Raw genomic sequence first — 20,998 nt, forward strand, 5'->3', positions numbered from 1 at the left:
TAAAAGTAACATAAGAGAATATATTCATGACTTTGGGATTGGCATAGAATTATTCAATAGAATATAACCATAAAGGAAAATACTGATAAATTATACTTTGTAAAATTCCTATTTATCAAAACACCATTAAGAAAATGAAAAGGTAAGCCACAGACTGGAAGAAGTTGTTTGTTAAAATGCGTAACCGAAAAGAATTCCTATGCAAAATAAGAACAAATTGCAGTTCCTGCTGTGGCGCAGTGGGTTAAGAATCCAAAAGCAGTGGCTGGAGTCCCAGGTTCAATCCTGGCCTGGTGCAGTGGGTTAAAGGATCCCTAAGGGTTAAAATAACTGAAAGAGTATTTTCTCACAAGAGAGAAAAACCAGAAGGCCATTGAACTTCTGAAAATTTGATCAACATAATTAGTCCTCAGAGAAATGCATGTCTAAACCAAAATGAGATACTGCTACACACATACCAGATCGGCTGAAATGAAAACCAAAATCAAACAAAAACCAAAAGAATATAAAATATTGGCAAGAGCAAAGATGTGGTGCAGCTGAAACTCCCATACACATTAATTTGACATAAGCGCCTTAGAAAATTGACTAAACCTGAGTGCATGTATACTCTGTGATCCAGCAGTTCTACTTGTAAGTATATGTCCCACATTGTCAGGGCACAAGTGTATATTAAATGTTGGCAAAAGACACACAAGAATGTTTATAATGCTATTATTTCAAAGAGCCAAAAACTGGTTACAACCCAAAAGGGCTTCTGAAAAAGTTTGGGCAAATCAACTGCAGGAGATCCATGCACTGCAACCTCAGACAAAACAACCACACCCAACACCATGGGAGAATTCACATGTGGAAGCATAAGAGAAAGAAACCAGACACAGATACAGTGTCTGATTGCATTTATAGAAAGCAGTCAAGGAGTTCCCATTGTGGCTCAGCTGTAATGAACCTGACTAGTATCCATGAGGATGCAGGTTCGATCCCTGGCCTTGCTCAGTGGGTTGAGGATCTGGCATTGCTGTGGCACAAGCCTGCAGCTCTGGCTCCGATTCGACCCTTAGCCTAGGAATTTCCATATGCCTCAGGTGTGGCCCTAAAAAGGGGGAAAAAGAAAAAAAAGGAGTCTAAACCAGGCAAAATTAATTGGGCTCTAGATATGAATATTAAAAAACTGAAAATGTATTTTTTTAACTTAAGAGGACCATGTTTAACTTAGATAAGATGCTAATGGTAGAATATTTTAATATATAGTAATGATGGGGCACCTATAACACCCTGCAATCACCTTTCCATCCCAATTCACAGAGGTAACCCTGGGTCCTGATTATCTGCTACACAATCATTTTGTTATTTTTTTTTTCATTATGTTTAAAATCCCCCCAATGAGAGAAATATAAGGAAATAAAGTGTCGCCAAGTTAGAAAATACAATTCTCTGGCTCTTACTTATCCTCAGAGATTGGCTCTTACTTATTCTACCACATTCACTAGAAAATAGTTCAAATCACACTTTGTCCAAGTTCTATTCAAAAAAGGTAAAGAGGGCACTTTTAGTAGCTCATTTTAGCAAGTTCTCTTGGGGAGCAGTCATTTCCCAGCCACCCTCATAACCAGAGGACGACAATCCAAATATGCACATAAAAAGAATTGTAATTTATCAGAAGGGTTCCTAACACTTTACAACAAAATTTGAAGAAAAAGTGAAACATGGTCCCCCAAAGTTTAAACGCCCTTCTGAGATGCTTGTATTTAAACATCTCAGAAGAGAGATTCAAACTTGGAGCAGAAATGTAGCTAGACAGATATCTCAAAAGAATCTGAGACGATAAGAACACAGAGGGGAAAAGAGGTAGATTCTTTACTGGATTTCATTTTCACTTGAGCACATGTGCATACTTTACCATAGCTAAAACCAGCCGTGGCTGGTAAACAGCTGCCCATCAGCCCAACTGGGTAACGGAGACGAGACATGAGCCCTAGGGAGAAAGAGAAGTCAGCATTTCCAGCCTAGTTACTAACACAACAACAACACAAATATACTAGAAAATAGTGCCATTCCTTAAATAGTTTAGCCAAAAAAGCATCCTACAGTGAGTCTCTTTGCTTATTTTCCCCATTAGAAACACACTTTTCATAAAGTAATATATATGCTCTTTGAACACAAAGAATCCAAGAAAACATAAAATGAAATTAAAGTCTCTTAACAAAATCTGAGCACCAAAGATACATTGTTATCATTCTGGTGAACATCTTTGCAAATATTTTCATATGTGTATTTGAAAGTATATACACATTTCACATGTTTCACAGAAATTTAAATGTTTTGCTATAAGCTTTTTTTTTTTTAACCTTGATTGGTTTTATTGGAAAATCCTTCTGAGGAGAGTAGCCAAATGGTGGAGGAGGAAGACTCTGAGCTCAACTCCTCTCAGGGGCACCCTCAAATTCCAACCATGCACAGACCAAATAATGATGAGAAAGACCAGAAGGCCAGCAGAAAAGATCTACAACGAAATATATAAGGAAAGAACCACAGCCACAATGAGAGGGGTAGAAGAAGCAGAGAAGCGATATAATCACAACGAATAACACTGAGCAAGCAACCCACAAACAGAAGATGATTACAATTGCAGAGATTCTACATAAGAAGTAAGGGCTCTGAGCCCCACATCAGGCTTCCCAGCCCAGGGCCCAACAGCAGGAAGATGAACCCCAAGAATGTTGGGCTTTTTTGAAAAATTAGAGTATAGTTGATTTACAGTGTTGTGTCAATTTCTGCTGTGCAACATAGTGACCCAGCCATACAATATATACATTCTTTTTCTCATAACAAATGCTGGAAAGGGTGTGGAGAAAAGGAAACCCTCCTGCACTGTTGGTGGGAATGCAAATTGGTACAACCACTATGGAAAACAGTATGGAGGTACCTCGGAAAACTAAATATAGAATTACCATATGATCCAGCAATCCCACCCTTGGGCATATATCTGGACAAAACTTTCCTTGAAAAAGACACATGTACCTGCATGTTCATTGCAGCACTACTCACAATAGCCAAGGCATGGAAACAACCTAAATGTCCATCGACAGATGAATGGATTAAGAAGATGTGGTATATGTACACAATGGAATACCACCCATCTATAAAAAGGAACAAAATAATGCCATTTGCAGCAACATGGATGGAACTAGAGAAGTTCATACTAAGTGAAGTAAGTCAGAAAGAGAAAGACAAATACCATATGATATCACTTATATGTGGAATCTAATATATGGCACAAATGAACCTTTCCACAGAAAAGAAATGCATGGCTTGGAGAACAGACTTGTGGTTGCCAAGGGGGAGGGGAGGGAGTGGGAGGACTGGGAGTTTGGGGTTAATAGATGCAGACCATTGCCTTTGGAATGGATAAGCAATGAGATCCTGCTGTATAGCACTGGGAACCATATCTAGTCACTTATGATGGAGCAGGATAATGTGAGAAAAAAAATGTATACATGTTTGTGTGACTGGGTCACCTTTCTATATACTAGAAAATTGACAGAACATGGTAAACCAGCGATAATGACAAAAATAAAAATCATTATTAAAAAAGTAAAAAATAAAATACACTCTTTTTCTCATACTATCTTCCATCATGCTTTAACACCAGAAAGCATCACCATAGGGTCAACATGGGGTCATTGGTAAAACTAAGATGATGGAGGCTGAAGCCAGGTTGCAGATGTTTAAAAAGCAATGGAAGGTGAGCAAGTGGAGAAAGTAGACGTGGACATGTTTTCCCCAAAGTGTGATTTAAATGAGCAATGTCTAAAGGAAGAGAGGGCCAAGGGAGGGCTTTGGTTTTTCATCTTTTGAATAAGAGAAACTTAAGTATGTTTATAGGCTAAAAGGAGAAGGTCAGAGGAAGTAGAATAAACACAGGAAAGAAAGGAAGAGAGGATGGTGGGTGGTCCCAAGAGAAGTGGAGTGGTGGGAACAAGACCATAGGCATCACCGCTACCAGAGGGAGGAAGGGGGGGTGAGAGCACCCATGAGATGGAGATAGCGCATGTCTGGTGACTTCAATTTATTTTAAAATTACATTAAATTTAAGTTAACTTTTTTTTTTTTTTTTGGCCACCCCTGGAGTCTGCAGAAGTTCTCAGGCCAAGGATCAAACCCAAGCTATGGCAGTAACCTGAGCCACAGCAGAGACAATGCTGAGTCCTTAGGGCTTAGCCGCTAAGCCACCAGGGAACTCCTGATTTAACTTTTAATTGAAGTATACTTGAGGTACAATATTATGTAAGTTACAGGTGTACAGGGAGAGACTGGGAGACTGGGCTTAGGAGATGCAAGCTGCTACATTTAGAATGGATAAGTAATGAGGTCCTACTGTACAGCCCAGGGAACTATATCCAATCTCTAGGGACAGAACATGATGGAAGATAATATAGAAAAAGAATGTATATATATATGTATGACCGGGTTACTTTGTTACATTGTAAATCAACTATTCTTTAAAAAAAAGCTGCAGGTGTACAAGAGTGTTTCACAATTTTTAAAGGTTATAGTCCATTTATAGTTATTATAAAATATGGTTATATTCTGTTTTACAATATATCATTGTAGCTAATTTTATACATAATAGTTTGTATCTCTTAGCCTTTGATTTTTCGAATAAAGAAGACATAGGCAATTTGCTGATGGGCAGTAGATAATTCTGGAAAGGAGGTCTTGAGGAGAATCATAGAAGTTTGAACAGAAAACAGGAGAGGATGCTTACCAGTGACTCTGAAGACCTACTTGGGGTTAGTTCCCTCATGGAGTTGGGACTTTATAACACATGATCGAAATAAATAAAGAACATAACTTCTTATGACCCTAACACTTTCTTCTAACTTCAAAGTTTTTGTTTACCAAAGATTTTTATTCTGTAATTATCTCTAATAGGAAAAAAAAAAAAGTCTGTCACTCCTGTTGCATTGTCCTTCCTTCTGCTAAGGAGATGGATTGTCATGAGCTAAACTAACCAGAAGTCAAAAAGTAGACAGATAGAGGAATTCCTGTGGTGGGTGGCTTAGTGGTAATGAACCTGACTGGTATCCATGAGGACATATGTTCAACCCCTGGCCCCCCTCAGTGGGTTACAAATCTGGCGTTGCCACGAGCTGTGGTGTAGTTTGTAGTTGTGGCTCAGACCCCACGTTGCTGTGGCTGTGGTGTAGGCTGGCAGCTACAGCTCTAATTTGACTCCTGGCCTGGGAACCTCCACATGCCACGGGTACAGTCCTAAAAACAAAACAAAACAAAAAAAAAAAAAGGTAGACCGATAGGTATCAGCTTCAATTCATAGCCTCTTCTACACTGGACCTTTCCATGATATAATTTGTCTCTTTCTGGAGGAAATGGCAGTCATTAAACACAGATGCTGGAGCTGGTGGGTTCCATGGCTCCAGGGGTTTCAAAGATTTCTGTGAGTTAAATCTCGCTGCAAATGCTTATGAATGGTGTGACCCTGAGCACAACTCATGCCCCAGGTTCGTCATCTGTAGGATGGAGAAATCAACCTCATCTACCCCATAGGACCTCTCTGAGGATTAAATAAATGAGTATCCATAAAAGCACTAAGAATAGGGTCTTGCCCAAAGTCAGCCTTCGATAAATATCAGCTATTTGTGGGTCTTGTGCTGTTCCTCTTAGCGTCTTTGTTTCTCTTTTTCTTACTTCTTTTCTGTCTTCTTTCTTCCCTGATGAACAGCAACCATCGTTATAAGTTTTCAACCCCCGTTTTTCATTTTTTCACTGTTTGGTCCAGCTTTAATTTTAAAAGTCATCTGTGTGATAGTTTACACATTCTGCGAATAATTTATACACACTGTTATTTTTAAAAACCCTAGGGTGATCTAAAAACAGGAAGTATGTTTTCCTCATCCCCATTCTCATTCCGCAGAGATAAACATTATCGGTTTGCAGTCTGTTATAATCTTTTCATTTTTTCTTTTTGTGGGCCATACCCAAAGCATATGGAGATTCCCTGGCTAGGGGTCAAATTGGAGCTTCAGCTGCTGGCCTATGCAGCAGCTTGTGAAAGAGCCAGGTCCTTAGCCCATTGAGAGAGTCCAGGGATGGAACCTACATCCTCACAGGGACATCATGTTCTTATCTTGTTGAGCTACAACAGTAATCCTATAATATAATTTTTTTTTTTTTTTGGCTGTGCCCATGGCATGCAGAAGTTCCCAGGCCAGGGATCAAACCCATGCCACAGCAGTGACAATGCCAGATTCTTAACCTGCTGAACCACCAGGGACCTCCTACTCTGTTATAATTTTTTTGGCCATGCCCATAGCATGCAGAAGTTCTGGGGCCAGGTAGAATCTTAAAGTTAGTTTTAAAATTATTATCTAAACTTTAATAAAATTTTCCTATGCACACATGCATGTGTGAACGTGACTACTCATTTTACAAAAGTGGGACTATAAAGATACTGTTTTGCACCTTTTTAAAAAACTGAAAAATTTATCACTAACATCTTTTCATGTCAGCACATCCTGATCTGCCAGAGTATTTTGTTGAACCTCACCACCATAACCACTCCATTTCTTAAATTTTTTCTTTGAAAGAAAAGGCAAGAAGACTGTGAAGAAGAAAACTCAGACCTGGTCTCCTAACTCTGAGGGTTTCTATCTCTAACCATAAATACATCCTCACTCTCCCCAGTCAGACACATTGCCACTTCCTCTCTAACCAGACACCCAGGAGCCATCAGGAATGTCCATGTGGACCCATCCCATAAATGGATAAAGATTTTCCCTGGATTTATTCCTGATATTTAGAACCAATGTCATGGAAAAGTGGCCACTTTCCAAAAGGGGTTTTTGGTTTGTTTATTTTTTGGTTTTTTGGTTAACACAACTCTTCATGAGAAAAATCTGAAAAAGTACTGTCTAGAAGTCAAAACAATACGAAAGTTACAGTGGGTTCCAAATGCTATAATGCTGAGCTAGAGAGAGTACCCCATGGGCTCAGAGAAGTCCAGTACAGGTTGGATGAGGGCTGAAAGGCCAGAGCTGTGATTGCAATTGTGGGGAACCTTCTGGAATCCTATTTCATTCCATAGATGATAGGCTAGTGAAAATAGCCATTATTGAAAACCACAGCTGGGGAAGGGGATTAAATATGTGTCTTGTGTATTCAAGTCAAATTGAAACTGTGAAAGGCTGTGTCCTGTGGAACTTTTTCTGTTCTCCAAACAAGAAAGAACAGAGAGTGAGAGATTGAAGGGTGATCTTTTACGGTCGGTTATTGTCTAAAGTAGAGAGCACATGTGTAGGGGCAAAGAGAAGGAAGCATGGTTCTTTAGGACCATCTGAAATTTTATTACATTTTACTCCATGAAAATTTCAAGAACGAGTGCATAATGATTAAATGGGCTTTTGCTTCTTTGTCATCTCCCACTTTTCTAACTTGGCAGAAATGTAAAAAGTCCACCTCCCCCACCCCCGACTAGAAAAACATAAAAAGCTCAATGTGGAGGAGAATTGTTCAGAAGACAGGCTATATTTCAAGCTCTTAAACATGTCTACAGGGATACTTGTTCCTGTTAACTGTCTGACTGACCAAAAATGCACTGCCGGCCTGAGGCCTGACTCCCAGCAATCCTAGCCTGAACTTTCCAACTTACCGGCTGCATTGTGCTGGTGATACCAGATCAGCTCAGGGATTGATTGAAAGAGGTGCCTTTCAGCCACGTACCACTGTCCTGAGTCATTCCTTTTAATCTGATAATGTTTGATGGTAGCCTCCATATTTCTACAATCAATAAAATGTGACTTCGTAAACATGCAAAAGATCATTCTGCAACCAAGTCAGTCCTTTAAGCAACAAGACTCCACCTCTGAGACTTGTATCCTCTCAGCACTTCACCCGGAAGAGCAGATAGGATTAAACCGAACCAGTGCCTCACTATTCCGGGGATGTTCCTCAGCTGTGGCCTTGGGGTCTTAGATTCAAACATAACTTCAGCCAAGGTTGTCTAGGTGACAGGTCTAGGGTCCAAAGAAGTAGAGCTTGTAATGGATACTTATGAGTATTTATTGAATCAATTATCAGTTCAATGAATGAACAGATGCACTGTGAGAGATGTGAGGAGGTGTGGGACAAAGAAGTGGGGAAACCAGTCTAGGGTGTATCGATGAGCAGGTCTGCTATGGGCAACTGGGGCTTAATCCACTTGGAAATGGATGAGAGACAGTGGGAAACACCTCAGAGTGGTCCCACTAAAGTGCAAAGGAGCTGAAGGGCTTCTCCTCTACTCCTTATGGGTGGAGGGTCACTCCTAGGATGCTAATGACCAGGCATTTCCGGTCCACCCCTGGGGACCACAAGAACCCACAGCTAGCGAACATCCTCAGGCAGAAAGAAACAGAAAGCTTTCTGAGTACAAGAGAGCTCTCGGCAGATAAACCCTGGGGTAAACCAAGAGTTACAAGGAAAGCACAGCAGTGTCTGCCACAACTAACGAAATCTCCTCACCTGATGGGTGAGACAAGGAGACAAGAGTGTCTCAGTAACTTATCCAATGTCACACAAGAGATTGTTAGGGACACCACTTTACCAATGAGCTACCCAGCTTCCAAGCCAGTAATTTTCTATGTTTGGCTCTCCCTTATATTCTCTGTGTGATGTGGTTTCCATAACAATGGCTCTTCCAAGGGTTGTTATTTCTAAAGTGACCAAAATCACAGTTGCTTACCTCTTAGCTTTTATAAACACAGAAATGGTGTAGGATCCCAAATGTCTTGAATCTCTGACAATAAATGCACCTTCTTTAGACTGCAAAACAATTCATTCATTGAACAAGTTTATTCCTTATTAGGAAGAAAGACAAACCTACATCTCAATAACAAAAGCCAAAGCTCTTCAGGTTTATGACAAAAGGATGATACTGTTTTACAAATGCAACATTATCTCTTAAAACCTTATAGGTTTAGGTGTCATACCTATAAAACAAAATATAATTGGGATAAGAATTTGTAACATGTGACTATGTAAAAACTTTGCTCCTGATTTTCCTAAGAAGAATTCTGCCATCAACAATGTGGTGCCCATTTTGTTGTTATTTTTGTTATACTGATAAAGCTAATAGAGACAAATAGCTGATAAATTAAGAACCCTGACAGGATTGTACTTTAGAGGAAAAGAAACATCATGGAAAGTAGGGGTGTGGGAAGCAGGGAGAAATATATCTGGAAAGATGAGAAGTGGGGAAAGAGACCAGGGTTCAGGATATGGATGGAATGAGAACAAACTTGGGGGAGTCTGGTGAGAAGAGTGAGGAGAGCCGTTTTGCTTGCTCAATGTGTAGAGGAGAGGCCGAAAGAGAAATGGCAAGAGGGAGGGAGGAATATTCTAATAAAGTTGATCTTAAGTTATAAGTTGTGTCCCCACTGACAGTCTTTGAGAAACTCCAATAATGTTGTGAATTGCTTTCAAATAAACTTGAAGGTTGGACTGTTTGTTTGACACTATCAAGTTTCACCTGTATTACATGTGCTTATATCCATGAAGAGGAAAATATCTGAGAATCTTGTCAAACCCATGAAGTGTTGGTAGGTTGCTTAAGGACAGCATGACCCAAAGACCGTGATGGGATCCTCAAGATGAACACAAAATATCTTCTTTTTCTCCTTCCAGATGCTTACCAAGAGATCAGTCTCATTTTTTGGTCAAACTTTTAACCAATGGAACAGAATGGAGAGCCCCCAAATAAACCCACATTTAAACAGTCAAATCATCTGCAACAAGAATATACAATGGGGGAGTTCCTTGTGGGGCAGTGGGTTAAGGATTGAACGTTGTCACTGCGCAGCTCAAGGTGTTGCTATGGCACACATTCAAGCCCTGGCCTGGGAACATCCATGTGCCATGGGTGTAGTCAAAAAAAAAAAAAGAAAAGAAAAAGATAGCCTCTTCAATAAATGGTGGTGGGAAAGATGGACAGCTACATGCAAAAGAATCAAGCTGGACTACTTTCTCATACCACATGCAAAAATAAACCCAAAATAGATTAAAAACTTTAATGTAACGAAACCCTAAAACTCCTAGAAGAAAACTTGGGTGGTAAGCTCTTTGACATTAGTCTTAGCAATATTCTTTTGGATCTGCCTTCTCAGGCAAGGGAAACAAAAGCAAAAATAAACAAATAGGACTACCCTAAACTAAAAAGCTCCTGCACAGTGAAGGAAACCATCAACAAAATGAAAAGGGGAGTTCCCATCGTGGCTCAGTGGTTAACAAATCTGACTAGGAACCATGAGGTTGAAGGTTCGATCCCTGGCCCCGCCCAGTGGGTTAAGGATCTGACGTTGCCATGAGCTGTGGTGTAGGTCGCAGACTCAGATCGGATCATGTGTGGCTGTGGCTACAGCTCCTATTCAACCCCTAGCCTGGGAACCTCCATATGCTGCAGGAACGGCCCTCAAAAGACAAAAAAAGAGAAAGAAAGAAAAGGCAGCCTACTGAATGACGTGTATATTTACAAAAGATATATCTAATGAGGGGTTAATACCCAAAATATACAAAGAACTCATCCAACTCAACATCAAAAAACCCCAAATGATTCTATTAAAAAATAGGCAGAGAACCTGAAGTTAAACCGATGCCCAAAAGATACTTGAGGAGTTCCCACTGTGGTGCAGTGGAAACAAATCCAACTAGGAACCATGAAGTCACAGGTTCGATCCCTGGCCTCACTCAGTGGGTTAAGGATCCAGCATTGCCCTGAGCTGTGGTGTAGGTCACAGACACAGCTTAGATCCTGTTGTTGCTGTGGCTGTGGTGTAGGCCAGCAGCTACAGCTCTGATTAGACCCCTAGCTGGGAACCTCCATATGCTGCATATGCGGCCCTAAAAAGCTAAATAAATAAATAAATAAATAAAAATTTTTAAAAAGATACCTGAAAAGGTGCTCACTATCACTAATTAGGGAAATGCAAATCAGAACCACCGTAACATACTGCCTTATATCTGTCAAAAGGGCCACCACCAAAAAGACAAGAAATAACAAGTGTTGGCAAGGATGTGGAGAAGAGGGAACACTTGCGTACTGTTGGTGGGATTATAAATTGGTGCAGCCACATGGAAAACAGTATGGAGAGTCTTCAAGAGATTTAAATAGAACTACCATATGATGTAGCAATTCCACTCCTAGGTATTTACCCAAAGAAAACAAAAATGGTTTGAAAGTCACAAGGATCTAGAAAAAATTAAAGCATGTTCTTGACTCTATACAATACATTCGAAAACTTGAGTAAAATGGATAATGAGCTAGCAAAACATGAAATTTATCAAAATTGATTCCACGAGAGCTAGAAACCTTAATCTACCTATCGAACTGAAAATTTGATAAAGTTTTAAAAGGGCTATAACATTAAAAAGCACTACAGTTACACACTGTGATGTTATTAAATCTTAAAGAAATGATAGATCAATTAAGTAATTCCAGAGCATGTGAAAAGAAGAAAAATTTCTAAATTATACCAAGTGAGCCTAACATCAACACTAACAACACAGCAAAGATTGTGCACAAAAGGGAAAATGACTAACCAGTCTTTTCTCATATCAATACAAAAATCCTTACTAAATATTAGCCGAATCCAGTAGCACAGTGAGAGAATAATATACCGTGACCAAGAGGGATTACACACAGGAATGCAAAAGGAATTTAACACTGGGGATTTTATTACTCTGATTCAGCACATTAATAGATCCGAGGAGAAAACATCTACAAACATCTCCATAGATCCTGAAAGAGCATTTGACAAATTTCAACCTCTAGGATCAGTTTTTTTCAAATTCTTTATAAGATGGGACTATATGTGTACTTCCTTAACACAATAATCGTTATGTACTTGAGTTCCAAGTCCAGCATCAAGCTTTATATAGAAACTATTCCAATTAAAATCAGGAAGAAAGACATACCCACTGTCAGCAATGGTATTTAACACCACTCTGAGATACTAGGCAATGCATTTAAATGAGAGGCAGGAATGAGGAACACTGAATTCAAAGTGTAAAAGAGGGTTGACATAATCACTATTTGCTATAGAGAAGATTATGTACCCAAAACCCAAGAGAATCCGTCGAAAAACTATTACAAACAAGTACTTGGATTTACCCATGTCATCAGTTACAAAATTAATTCACAGAAGTCAAGAGCTTTCGAAAGTAAAAATAATAAGTTATAACTATTTATAATAGCAACAAAGAGGTATTTTATCAAATACCTTAACCTTAAAAATACACGTGCAAGAACTAAATGAAGAAAGGCTTGAAATGCTCCTGCAACTTTGCTTTTTCTTAGGTCTTCAGTCCATCTAAGATTTACTTTTGCTTGAGGCAGGAATCTAATTTTAATTTTGTTCTATATAAGTAATTATTATATGGATCATGGAAAAAATTGGTCCCTAAACTCCACTAGTTTGTAATGCATTGTTCATTTGTAATGAGCAACCTTCTCTAAAATGATCTGTAGGAATTCCCGTTGTGGCTCAGCAGGTTAAGACCCTGACTAGTATCTATGAGGATGCAGGTTCGATCCCTGGCCTTGCTCAGTGGGTTAAGGATCGAATGCTGTCACTGCACAGCTCAAGTTGTTGCTGTGGCACACATTCAAGCCCTGGCCTGGGAACTTCCATGTGCCATGGGTGTAGCAAAAAAAGAAAAAGAAAAAGAGACAGCCTCTTCAATAAATGGTGGTGGGAAAGCTGGACAGCTACATGCAAAAGAATCAAGCCGACTACTTTCTCATACATACCACATACAAAAATAAACCCAAAATAGATTAAAACCTTTAATGTAAGACCTGAAACCCTAAAACTCCTAGAAGAAAACATAGGTGGTAAGCTCTTTGGCATTGGTCTTAGCAATATTCTTTTGGATCTGTCTCCTCAGGCAAGGGAAGCAAAAGCAAAAATAAATAAATAGAACTACATTAAGAACCTGACTAGTATCTATGAGGATGTAGGTTCAATCCCTGGCCTCACACAGTGGGTTAAGGATCTGGCGTTGCCGTGAGCTGTGGTGTAGGTCAGATGCGGCTTGTATCCCATGTTGTTGTGGCTGTGATGTAGGCCAGCAGCTGTAGCTCCAATTCAACCCCTAGCTTGGGAACTTCCATATGCCACAGGTGTGGTCAAAAAAAAAAAAAAAAAAAAAAAACTGTAAATTTAATGCAACCAACAGGAAGTTTTTTTAAAAACAAGGCAAAGTAATTCTGAAGTTCATATGGACAAAATATATACCTCCAGAATGTTTCTGAGAAAGAAGAGAGGCTGCCGTAAAAGACAAAGCTCTAGCATTTAAAATGTACAATAGCAGAACATGAATAGGCAGGCTGATCAATGAAAGCAAGTAGTAGGTCCAGATACTGTTTTTTATGTTTATGTTGAAAGTGACACCTGAAATTGATGCAGAAGAGGTCACTTGGTAAAGAAAAAAAATTAACTTGGATCCAAACCTCACTCAAATAACAGGTAAACTTATAAATGGAACAAACATGTATAAGTAAAAAAAAAACCCACTGAAGTAATAAAAAAAATGGGGGAAAAAATTTTATAATCTTGGAGTGGATGGGCAATTCTAATTGGACCCAAAATCTAAAGTCTTACAAAACTTTTGTCTTAAAAATTCAGGAGTTCCTGGCATGGCACAGTGGAAACAAATCTGACTAGGAACCATGAAGTTGTGGGTTTGATCCCTGGCCTCTCTCAGTGGGTTAAGGATCCGGCATTGCAGTGAGTTGTGGTGTAGGTTGAAGATGAGGCTCAGATCCCAAGTTGCTGTGGCTGTGGCGTAGACCAGTGGCTATAGCTCCAATTAGATCCCTAGGCTGGGAACCTCCACATGCTGCGGAAGCGGCCCTAGAAAAGGCAAAAAAAAAAAAAAAAAAATTTGCCTTAAAAATTCAAATATGTAAAATTCAAATATTATCCATGTTAAAAAAAATTAAGAGGATTCCAGAATTGGGAAAAGTATTGCCACATATCATGAAGAGCTAATTTCCTTAATATAGCTATATACAGGTCCTACAAATTGTGAGAAAAGCATGAAAAAACAGCAGAAATTATCACAACATTGTAAATCAATTATACTTCAATAAAACTTTAAAAAATGAAAAAGAAAACCATAGAAAATTTTACAAAGGTTATGAACAGCTACAGAAAAGGAAATAGAAATGTATAGACTTTGCGTGTGAGTCTTTTTAGGGCCACACCTGCAGCATATGGAAGTCCCCAGGCTTAGGGTCAAATTGGAGCTGTAGCTGCTGACCTACACCACAGCCACAGCAACACCAGAATTAAGTCACATCTGTGACCTAACCACAACTCACGGCAATACCAGATCCTCAACCCACTGAGTGAGGCCAGGGATCGAACCTACATCCTCATGGATACTAGTCGGAGTCATTTCTACTGCACCATAATGGGATCTCCCACCTAGACTTTTTAAATTGACTTTAATATAGAAAAAGTTGCTTAACATTCCCAGAGTAAGAGATAAATCCACACTGAGATGAGATGTCAGGGAGCAAAGTTCTAAATGTTTCATTAAAACACTTGCTGAGGGAGTTCCCGTCGTGGCGCAGTGGTTAAGGAATCTGACTAGGAACCATGAGGTTGCAGGTTTGGTCCCTGCCCTTGCTCAGTGGGTTAACGATCCAGCGTTGCCTTGAGCTGTGGTGTAGGTTGCAGACGTAGCTCGGATCCTGCATTGCTGTGGCTCTGGTGTAGGCTGGTGGCTACAGCTCTGATTAGATCCCTAGCCTGGGAACCTCCGTATGCTGTGGAAGCGGCCCTAGAAAAGGCAAAAAGACAAAAAAAAAAAAAAAAAAAAAACCAAAAAAACAAAAAACCTTGCTGAAAATGTTATAGGAAAATAAGCACTCTTTTACATGTCTAGTGGGTATATAAATTGATACAATTCTTATAGAGGGCATTTTAATATCTATCAAAATTAGAAATGTGCATTCCCTTTGACCCAGAATTTCCACTTTTGCGGACTTACCCTACAAATATTGTCACATTAAATAAGATGTATGTGCGGGATACCTATGGCAGCACTGTTTTAATAGCAAAGGAGAATATACTACTTAAATTTCTACAGTGAAGGATTGGTTAAATAAATTGTGATACACCCACACTAAAAATTACTATGCCGGTAACACATGACAACATTTTCTGTATAATGATGTGGAAAGATTCCTAATAGGTACTATTAAGCGGAAAAAGAAATATACTGAGAGGTACAATCATTGTTACACTTTGTGTAAAAATAACACAATATATGGTACTTGTTTGTGTACATATTAAACATCTCTGAAAGGACACAAAATAAACTAATAATAGTTTGCCTATGGAGAGAATGGATGGGTTGGGGCAAGGATGAAATGAACTTGAAAAACCTTTTGATTTTTGATCTGTTTGACCCATTAACTATTGAAATATGAAATAAAATAAGATACTTTGATAAATCATCAATGCAATAAATTCAAAAAAATAAAATAGGCAATTCTCTAGGTAAGTATAAATTATCTCCAAAAAAAAAAAAAAAATCTCACAAAGAAACGGAAATTAAATCAGTAGTCCTGGCCTCACCTCCATCCCCACCACTGGCTGAGGCTGGGTCTGTGCCCCTCACACTCAGCCTTCCCCCAGCTTTTAACAGGACTACTCCTGGGCCTTAAGCCATTACTGGCACCTAGCTTTTATTACAGAACTGATTCTTTCTCACCCATATTTCTAGATTTCCTCAACATCCGACATCAGGTCATAATGACACACGTACTTCTTACCTAGTTTCTAGTTCTGACTGTAAGCTCAACCAACAGTTGATATTTACCGTCAGCTGGAAACTTGAACTCTGTATAGCTGTGTTTTGTTTTGACCTAAGTGAGCAGTTTTGATCTGAGTTTGATATTTTGGCTATTCCACTCTTCCTTTTGTTCCCAAAGAATGAAAGTGCAGCCCTGTGTATTTTTCTGTATCTGTATCTTTAATGAGTCCAAGCCAACCTCAGAGGATAGGGCGTATGTTGGGTTGGCATTGTTGCAAAGGTGCAGGGGCAATTCAAATACAGACCCTTGGAGTCCCCCGTCGGGGTGCAGAGGAAACAAATCCGACTAGGAACCGTGAGGTTGCAGGTTGGATCCCTGGCCTTGCTCAGTGGGTTAAGGATCCAGCGTTGCCCTGAGCTGTGGTGTAGGTTGCAGACGAGGCTCGGATCTGGCGTTGCTGTGGCTGTGGTGTAGGCCGGCAGCTGTAGCTCTGATTTGACCCCTAGCCTGGGACCCTCCATATGCCATGGGTGTGGCCCTAAAAGGTCAAACGCCAAAAAAAAAAAAAAAAAAAAAAAAAAAAAAAAAAACAGAAGCACAGACTCTTCTGGGAGAATACACTTTGGAGTGAATGAAGGGGTTTTAGGACGTTAAAGTTGAAATCATTTCAAGAGAAAGACATTTCTGAAATTGTGGTGAAAATCAATGGAAAGTGATCTGATACAAACACATCTAGTTTGCCACTTACTAGAAAGTGTATAGTAAAGTTGTAATAATATTTCAGAACTAAAAAAAAAAAAGGAAGTAATACAACTTTTTAGTTGGGTAGCCTTTATACTGAACGTCTCTCAGAAATTTTGAAAATATTCACAAATTTATTCATGAATAAATTGACTTACCTCTTGTCTCAAAAGATGTTCTGCCTGATTTCTGGTAATATTTCTATGGTACCACCTGTAAAAGCAAGAAAAATAATTTTTAAATCTTATATTCCATTTCTTTCTAGAAAAAAAACACTTCCATTTCCTTCATTTTGAAGAACTTTCTCTAAAACTGATTTTAGAAAATGGAGTCATTTATAATTCAGATAAATAATAATGTACTATCATGTATAAATTAATATGCTTTAACAGTTTTATTAACTGCAAACCAATATCTTGTTTATTCTATCCTATTTCAATTCAATTTTCTGACACATGCTTAGTATATAATTTTGAATGACTTCACCTCCTGAAAATTTTCATGACAGATATATGATTATAAGAAGCCTACATCTTCAGTAAACACTGTCCTGAGCTTTGCTTAAACAAACTAAAAAAAATCCATTTCTTTTCTCTCAGGAACATCTCATTTGCATGCTTTTATATGTGCTGTGTTACTTTTCCAAACTTAAAACTCACAGTAACTTACTTGATGCTCCTACATATGCTACATTGTGGTAAAGTTAGTAGTTTAGTTGAATATATGAAACAACCAAATATAAATACTCTGCTCCACAGCCATATAGGCCTCATCTTTTTCCTCCTTCCCTCCTTGCTCACTAAGCTTTGGCCACATGGGGATTTTTTTGCTGGCTCAAATTCACCAAGCGCTTTTCTGCCTCCAGTCTTGCTGTTACCGCTGCAGGAAACAGAACATTCAATGACTTTAACATACCCAAACTCTAGAGTTCCTGCTGTGGTGCAGTAGGTTAAGAATCCAACTGCAGCAGCTTGGGTCCCTGCAGAGGCACAGGTTTGATTCCCAGCCCTGCATGGTGGGTTAAAGGATCCAGCATTGCTGCAGCTGTGACTTAGGCCACAGCTTCAGCTTGAATTCCATCCCTGGCCCAGGAATTTCCATATGCCATGGTGCAGCCATTCAAAAAAGAAAAGGAAAAAAAAAACCATAGCTCCACACAGGAATCATAATTAAATAACACTGCAATTTAAACATATGGTTTGGTAGAATACCTAATCGGTAAGCAAAGGTATGGGAAAGGGAGTGGAAACAGAAGAACAAAGGAGAAAGAAAGAAAAATGGAAATGCTTTCATTTCAAAACAAGATTTTAAAAAGGAGTTAACCTAATATTACCAGAAATACTATTTTTGTGGACAGCCAGAAGGAAGGGTGCAAATTTCACCATGCATTGAGTCAAGTGGGTGGGCCAGATGGTGGCTAAATGAAACTCATACTTGACTTTGAGGACGGAAGCTGTCTTATCATGTGGACTTCCCCTAACCATCCTCAGTCGAAAGCAGCCATTGAATTAAAATGGCCAGGTTTGAAAAAGACTAACGCCTTCAAATTGAAGGTGGGCTTTTAAAGAGATGAACCACAGAGGATAGGGGATGATGACAGTGGATTCAAGACAGAGTAATGTAACTATGGATCACTGGTGGGAACAAGAGTAACTAGGATATTAAACTGTGACTGTCACTCGGTACTTCTTAATGAATATTCATATTGCGGGAAGGGATTTCAAGATGAGTCTGAGACCTCTTGTTATAGAAAGAAGAAATTCTTTCAAAATAAATGAGGCAGGCAGAGTTACAGGGAACCAGTCAAAATACCCCCCCCCATCATTTAGCCACACACACTGGCTAAATGGTGAAATCCGGGTGCTAAAAGGAGAATGATTATGATTCACAGAAATACACTGAAGCTATGAAAAGCCAAGACTGCAAAATGATCCTGAACGAGGGGAAAGTTAACCTAAATTGAGTTTTTTTCTAAGTAAGTTTTTCACCTGCTCTCATGGTGGTATTCATTTTGTTGCTTTGTACTTAATTATCATAGTAATAAATAAGTAAATATATTACTTCTGTTTAAATGGAAGTTAAAAAATCCATCCATGTGGAAATCATACTTAGAATGACTTCAAAGTGGTATCAAAAGACCCAGTTGGAAGTTCGTGATGCGTAAGATCCTTTAAAATAATGCAGAATTCCATCTGCATTACAGTAATATATCTAAGGCAGGAAAAGATAGGATGAAAGCAACTTAGAGGAGGTTGAGACATGATATTTCAGAATTTCATCTGTTTGAATCAGATAGTAAAAGTTAGAAAACCTTTTTGTTTTGTTTTTTCAAACAGGTTAAGACTGTGACTCTTTACAGAAACAACACTGATAATAAAACTGATACAGAATGATGTAACGCAGGATTGGGGTAGGACTTTTACTAACATATTAAAAAAAAAAATTCAAGTATGAGGGAGTTCCCATTATGGCTCAGTGGTAGTGAACTCCACTAGTCCAAGAGGACACGGGTTCAATCCATGATCTTGCTACTCAATGTGCTAAGGATCCAGTGTTGCAGTGAGCTATGGTATAGGTCACAACACAGATCAGATCCCTCATTGCTGTTGTTGCGACAGCTCCAATTAGACCCCTAGCCTGGGAACTTCCCTGTGCTGTGGGTGCAGCCCTGAAAAGACAAAAAAAAAAAAAAAAAGAAAAACAAAAAAGAGAAAAATCCAGTATGTCCAACCATGGTTAAGTACAATTATCTTATATAATATGTAAGCCTCGAATCCCATGTTCCAGTCTTGGATTTCTGATCAATAAGTCACAGAATTGTGGTCTTGAGTTTTAGACCTAGAAGCCCTATTCTATATAAGAAAGTAAAGCTGCTTCTCTTAGTAAGTGACTTCATTTTTTTTTCTTTTTTTTTGGGGCAACCTTGCAGTTGATTTTTATTTTCTTTTAAAAAAAATTTATTGGCATTCCTATCATGGCTCAGTGGTTAACGAATCTGACTAGGAATTATGAGGTTGCAGGTTCCAACCCTGGCCTTGCTCAGTGGGTTAAGGATCCGGCGTTGCCATGACCTCTGGTGTAGGTTGCAGATGCAGCTCAGATCCCGAGTTGCTGTGGCTGTAGTGTAGGCCGGAGGCTACAGCTCCAATTGGACCCCTAGCCTGGGAAACTCCATATGCCGTGGGTGCGGCCCTAGAAAAAGGACAAAAGACCAAAAAAAAAAAAAAAAAAGTCAAAATATAGTATTGTGTCTATCTAGTAAGTCCAATTTACTACTCATAGAACAATTGTCATTTTAAAAATAATAACTTTCCATTTGGAACATGAAGTAAAACCAGTACGAGATGAGTGTTTGGTTTCATGCTGTCACTTTTAAGAATTTTTTAAAGTGGCCATACAAAACAAAACAAAAATAATTTTAAGAAAAAGAAGTTTCTGAAGCAACCATTATAAGGATCAAAGATTTCTTAAGCTAAAGCTGCAAAATGTGTTACTTTATTTTCCTTTTACAGACCAAAACAATATCTATACTTATAAGCTGCCCAAACATACCTGATTTTACAGATTACAATTGAACCTATTTCAGAGAACACTTACTCATATATTTCTAAATTGGTTGGTTTGTTTTCAGTCACATAGTTGCTTGGAATTAAGCCTTCATTCCTAAAACAAAAGACAAAGCAAAAGTCAAAATGCTTGGCAGATTTGTGAAATTCTTGTGGAAACAACCCTTTCAAAAACCTCAAGGATGTAGAGGAAAATCAAATTCATTTGGCTATTTAAATTGTTGAGGGAGCGCCCTGGTGGCCTAGTGGTTAAGGATCTGGCATTGTCACTGCTGTGGCTCAGGTACTATCCCTGCCCTGGGAAGGAACTTCTGTGTGACTTGGGCATAGCCAAAAAAAAGGTTGAAAGAAGAAAAAAGGGTTTTTTTATTTCAACATTCAATGAAAATCCCTGCATGATAAATATTGTTTCTGTCTTACTAATATAATTTAATATTTTTGGCCATGTCCACAGAATGTAGACGTTCCTGGGCCAGAGACTGCACTCACAGCATAGCAGGAATCCAAGCCACAGCAGTGTCAACTCCGGTTCCCTAACCACTAGGCCACTAGGGAACTCTAAGATATTTATTGACATGAAAATCTTTGCAAAGAGTAAAGGGGGCAGTTAACATGATCCCTGGGACATCATAGTGACTAGATTGAAAACACACAATTACAAAGATACTGACTTAATTCTTTTTATTTATTTATTTATTTATTTATTTTGCTATTTCTTGGGCCACTCCCCCGGCATATGGAGATTCCATATCCAGGCTAGGGGTTGAATTGGAGCTGCAGCCACTGGCCTATGCCAGAGCCACAGCAACGCTGGATCTCAGCCGCGTCTGCAACCTACACCACAGCTCATGGCAACACCAGATCCTTAACC

At 39.0% G+C, this 20,998-nt stretch overlaps 1 protein-coding gene across 2 annotated transcripts in view; it reads right to left on the bottom strand.

Annotated features, from left to right (window-relative positions):
• Positions 1–20,998, bottom strand: part of TXK (TXK tyrosine kinase) — a 70,655-nt gene that overhangs the window by 21,140 nt on the left and 28,517 nt on the right. For both annotated transcript variants that reach the window (XM_003128959.6, XM_013978653.2), the window contains 5 exons: positions 20,159–20,224; positions 16,720–16,774; positions 8,741–8,820; positions 7,670–7,797; positions 1,901–1,975 (listed from right to left, as the gene is read on the bottom strand). In XM_003128959.6, coding sequence (XP_003129007.3) covers positions 1,901–1,975; positions 7,670–7,797; positions 8,741–8,820; positions 16,720–16,774; positions 20,159–20,224 — 404 coding nt within the window. The remainder of the gene's footprint in view (positions 1–1,900; positions 1,976–7,669; positions 7,798–8,740; positions 8,821–16,719; positions 16,775–20,158; positions 20,225–20,998) is intronic.

Source organism: Sus scrofa, chromosome 8 (genome assembly GCF_000003025.6).
Source record: "Sus scrofa isolate TJ Tabasco breed Duroc chromosome 8, Sscrofa11.1, whole genome shotgun sequence".
In the NCBI taxonomy this organism is placed as follows: Eukaryota; Metazoa; Chordata; class Mammalia; order Artiodactyla; family Suidae; genus Sus; species Sus scrofa.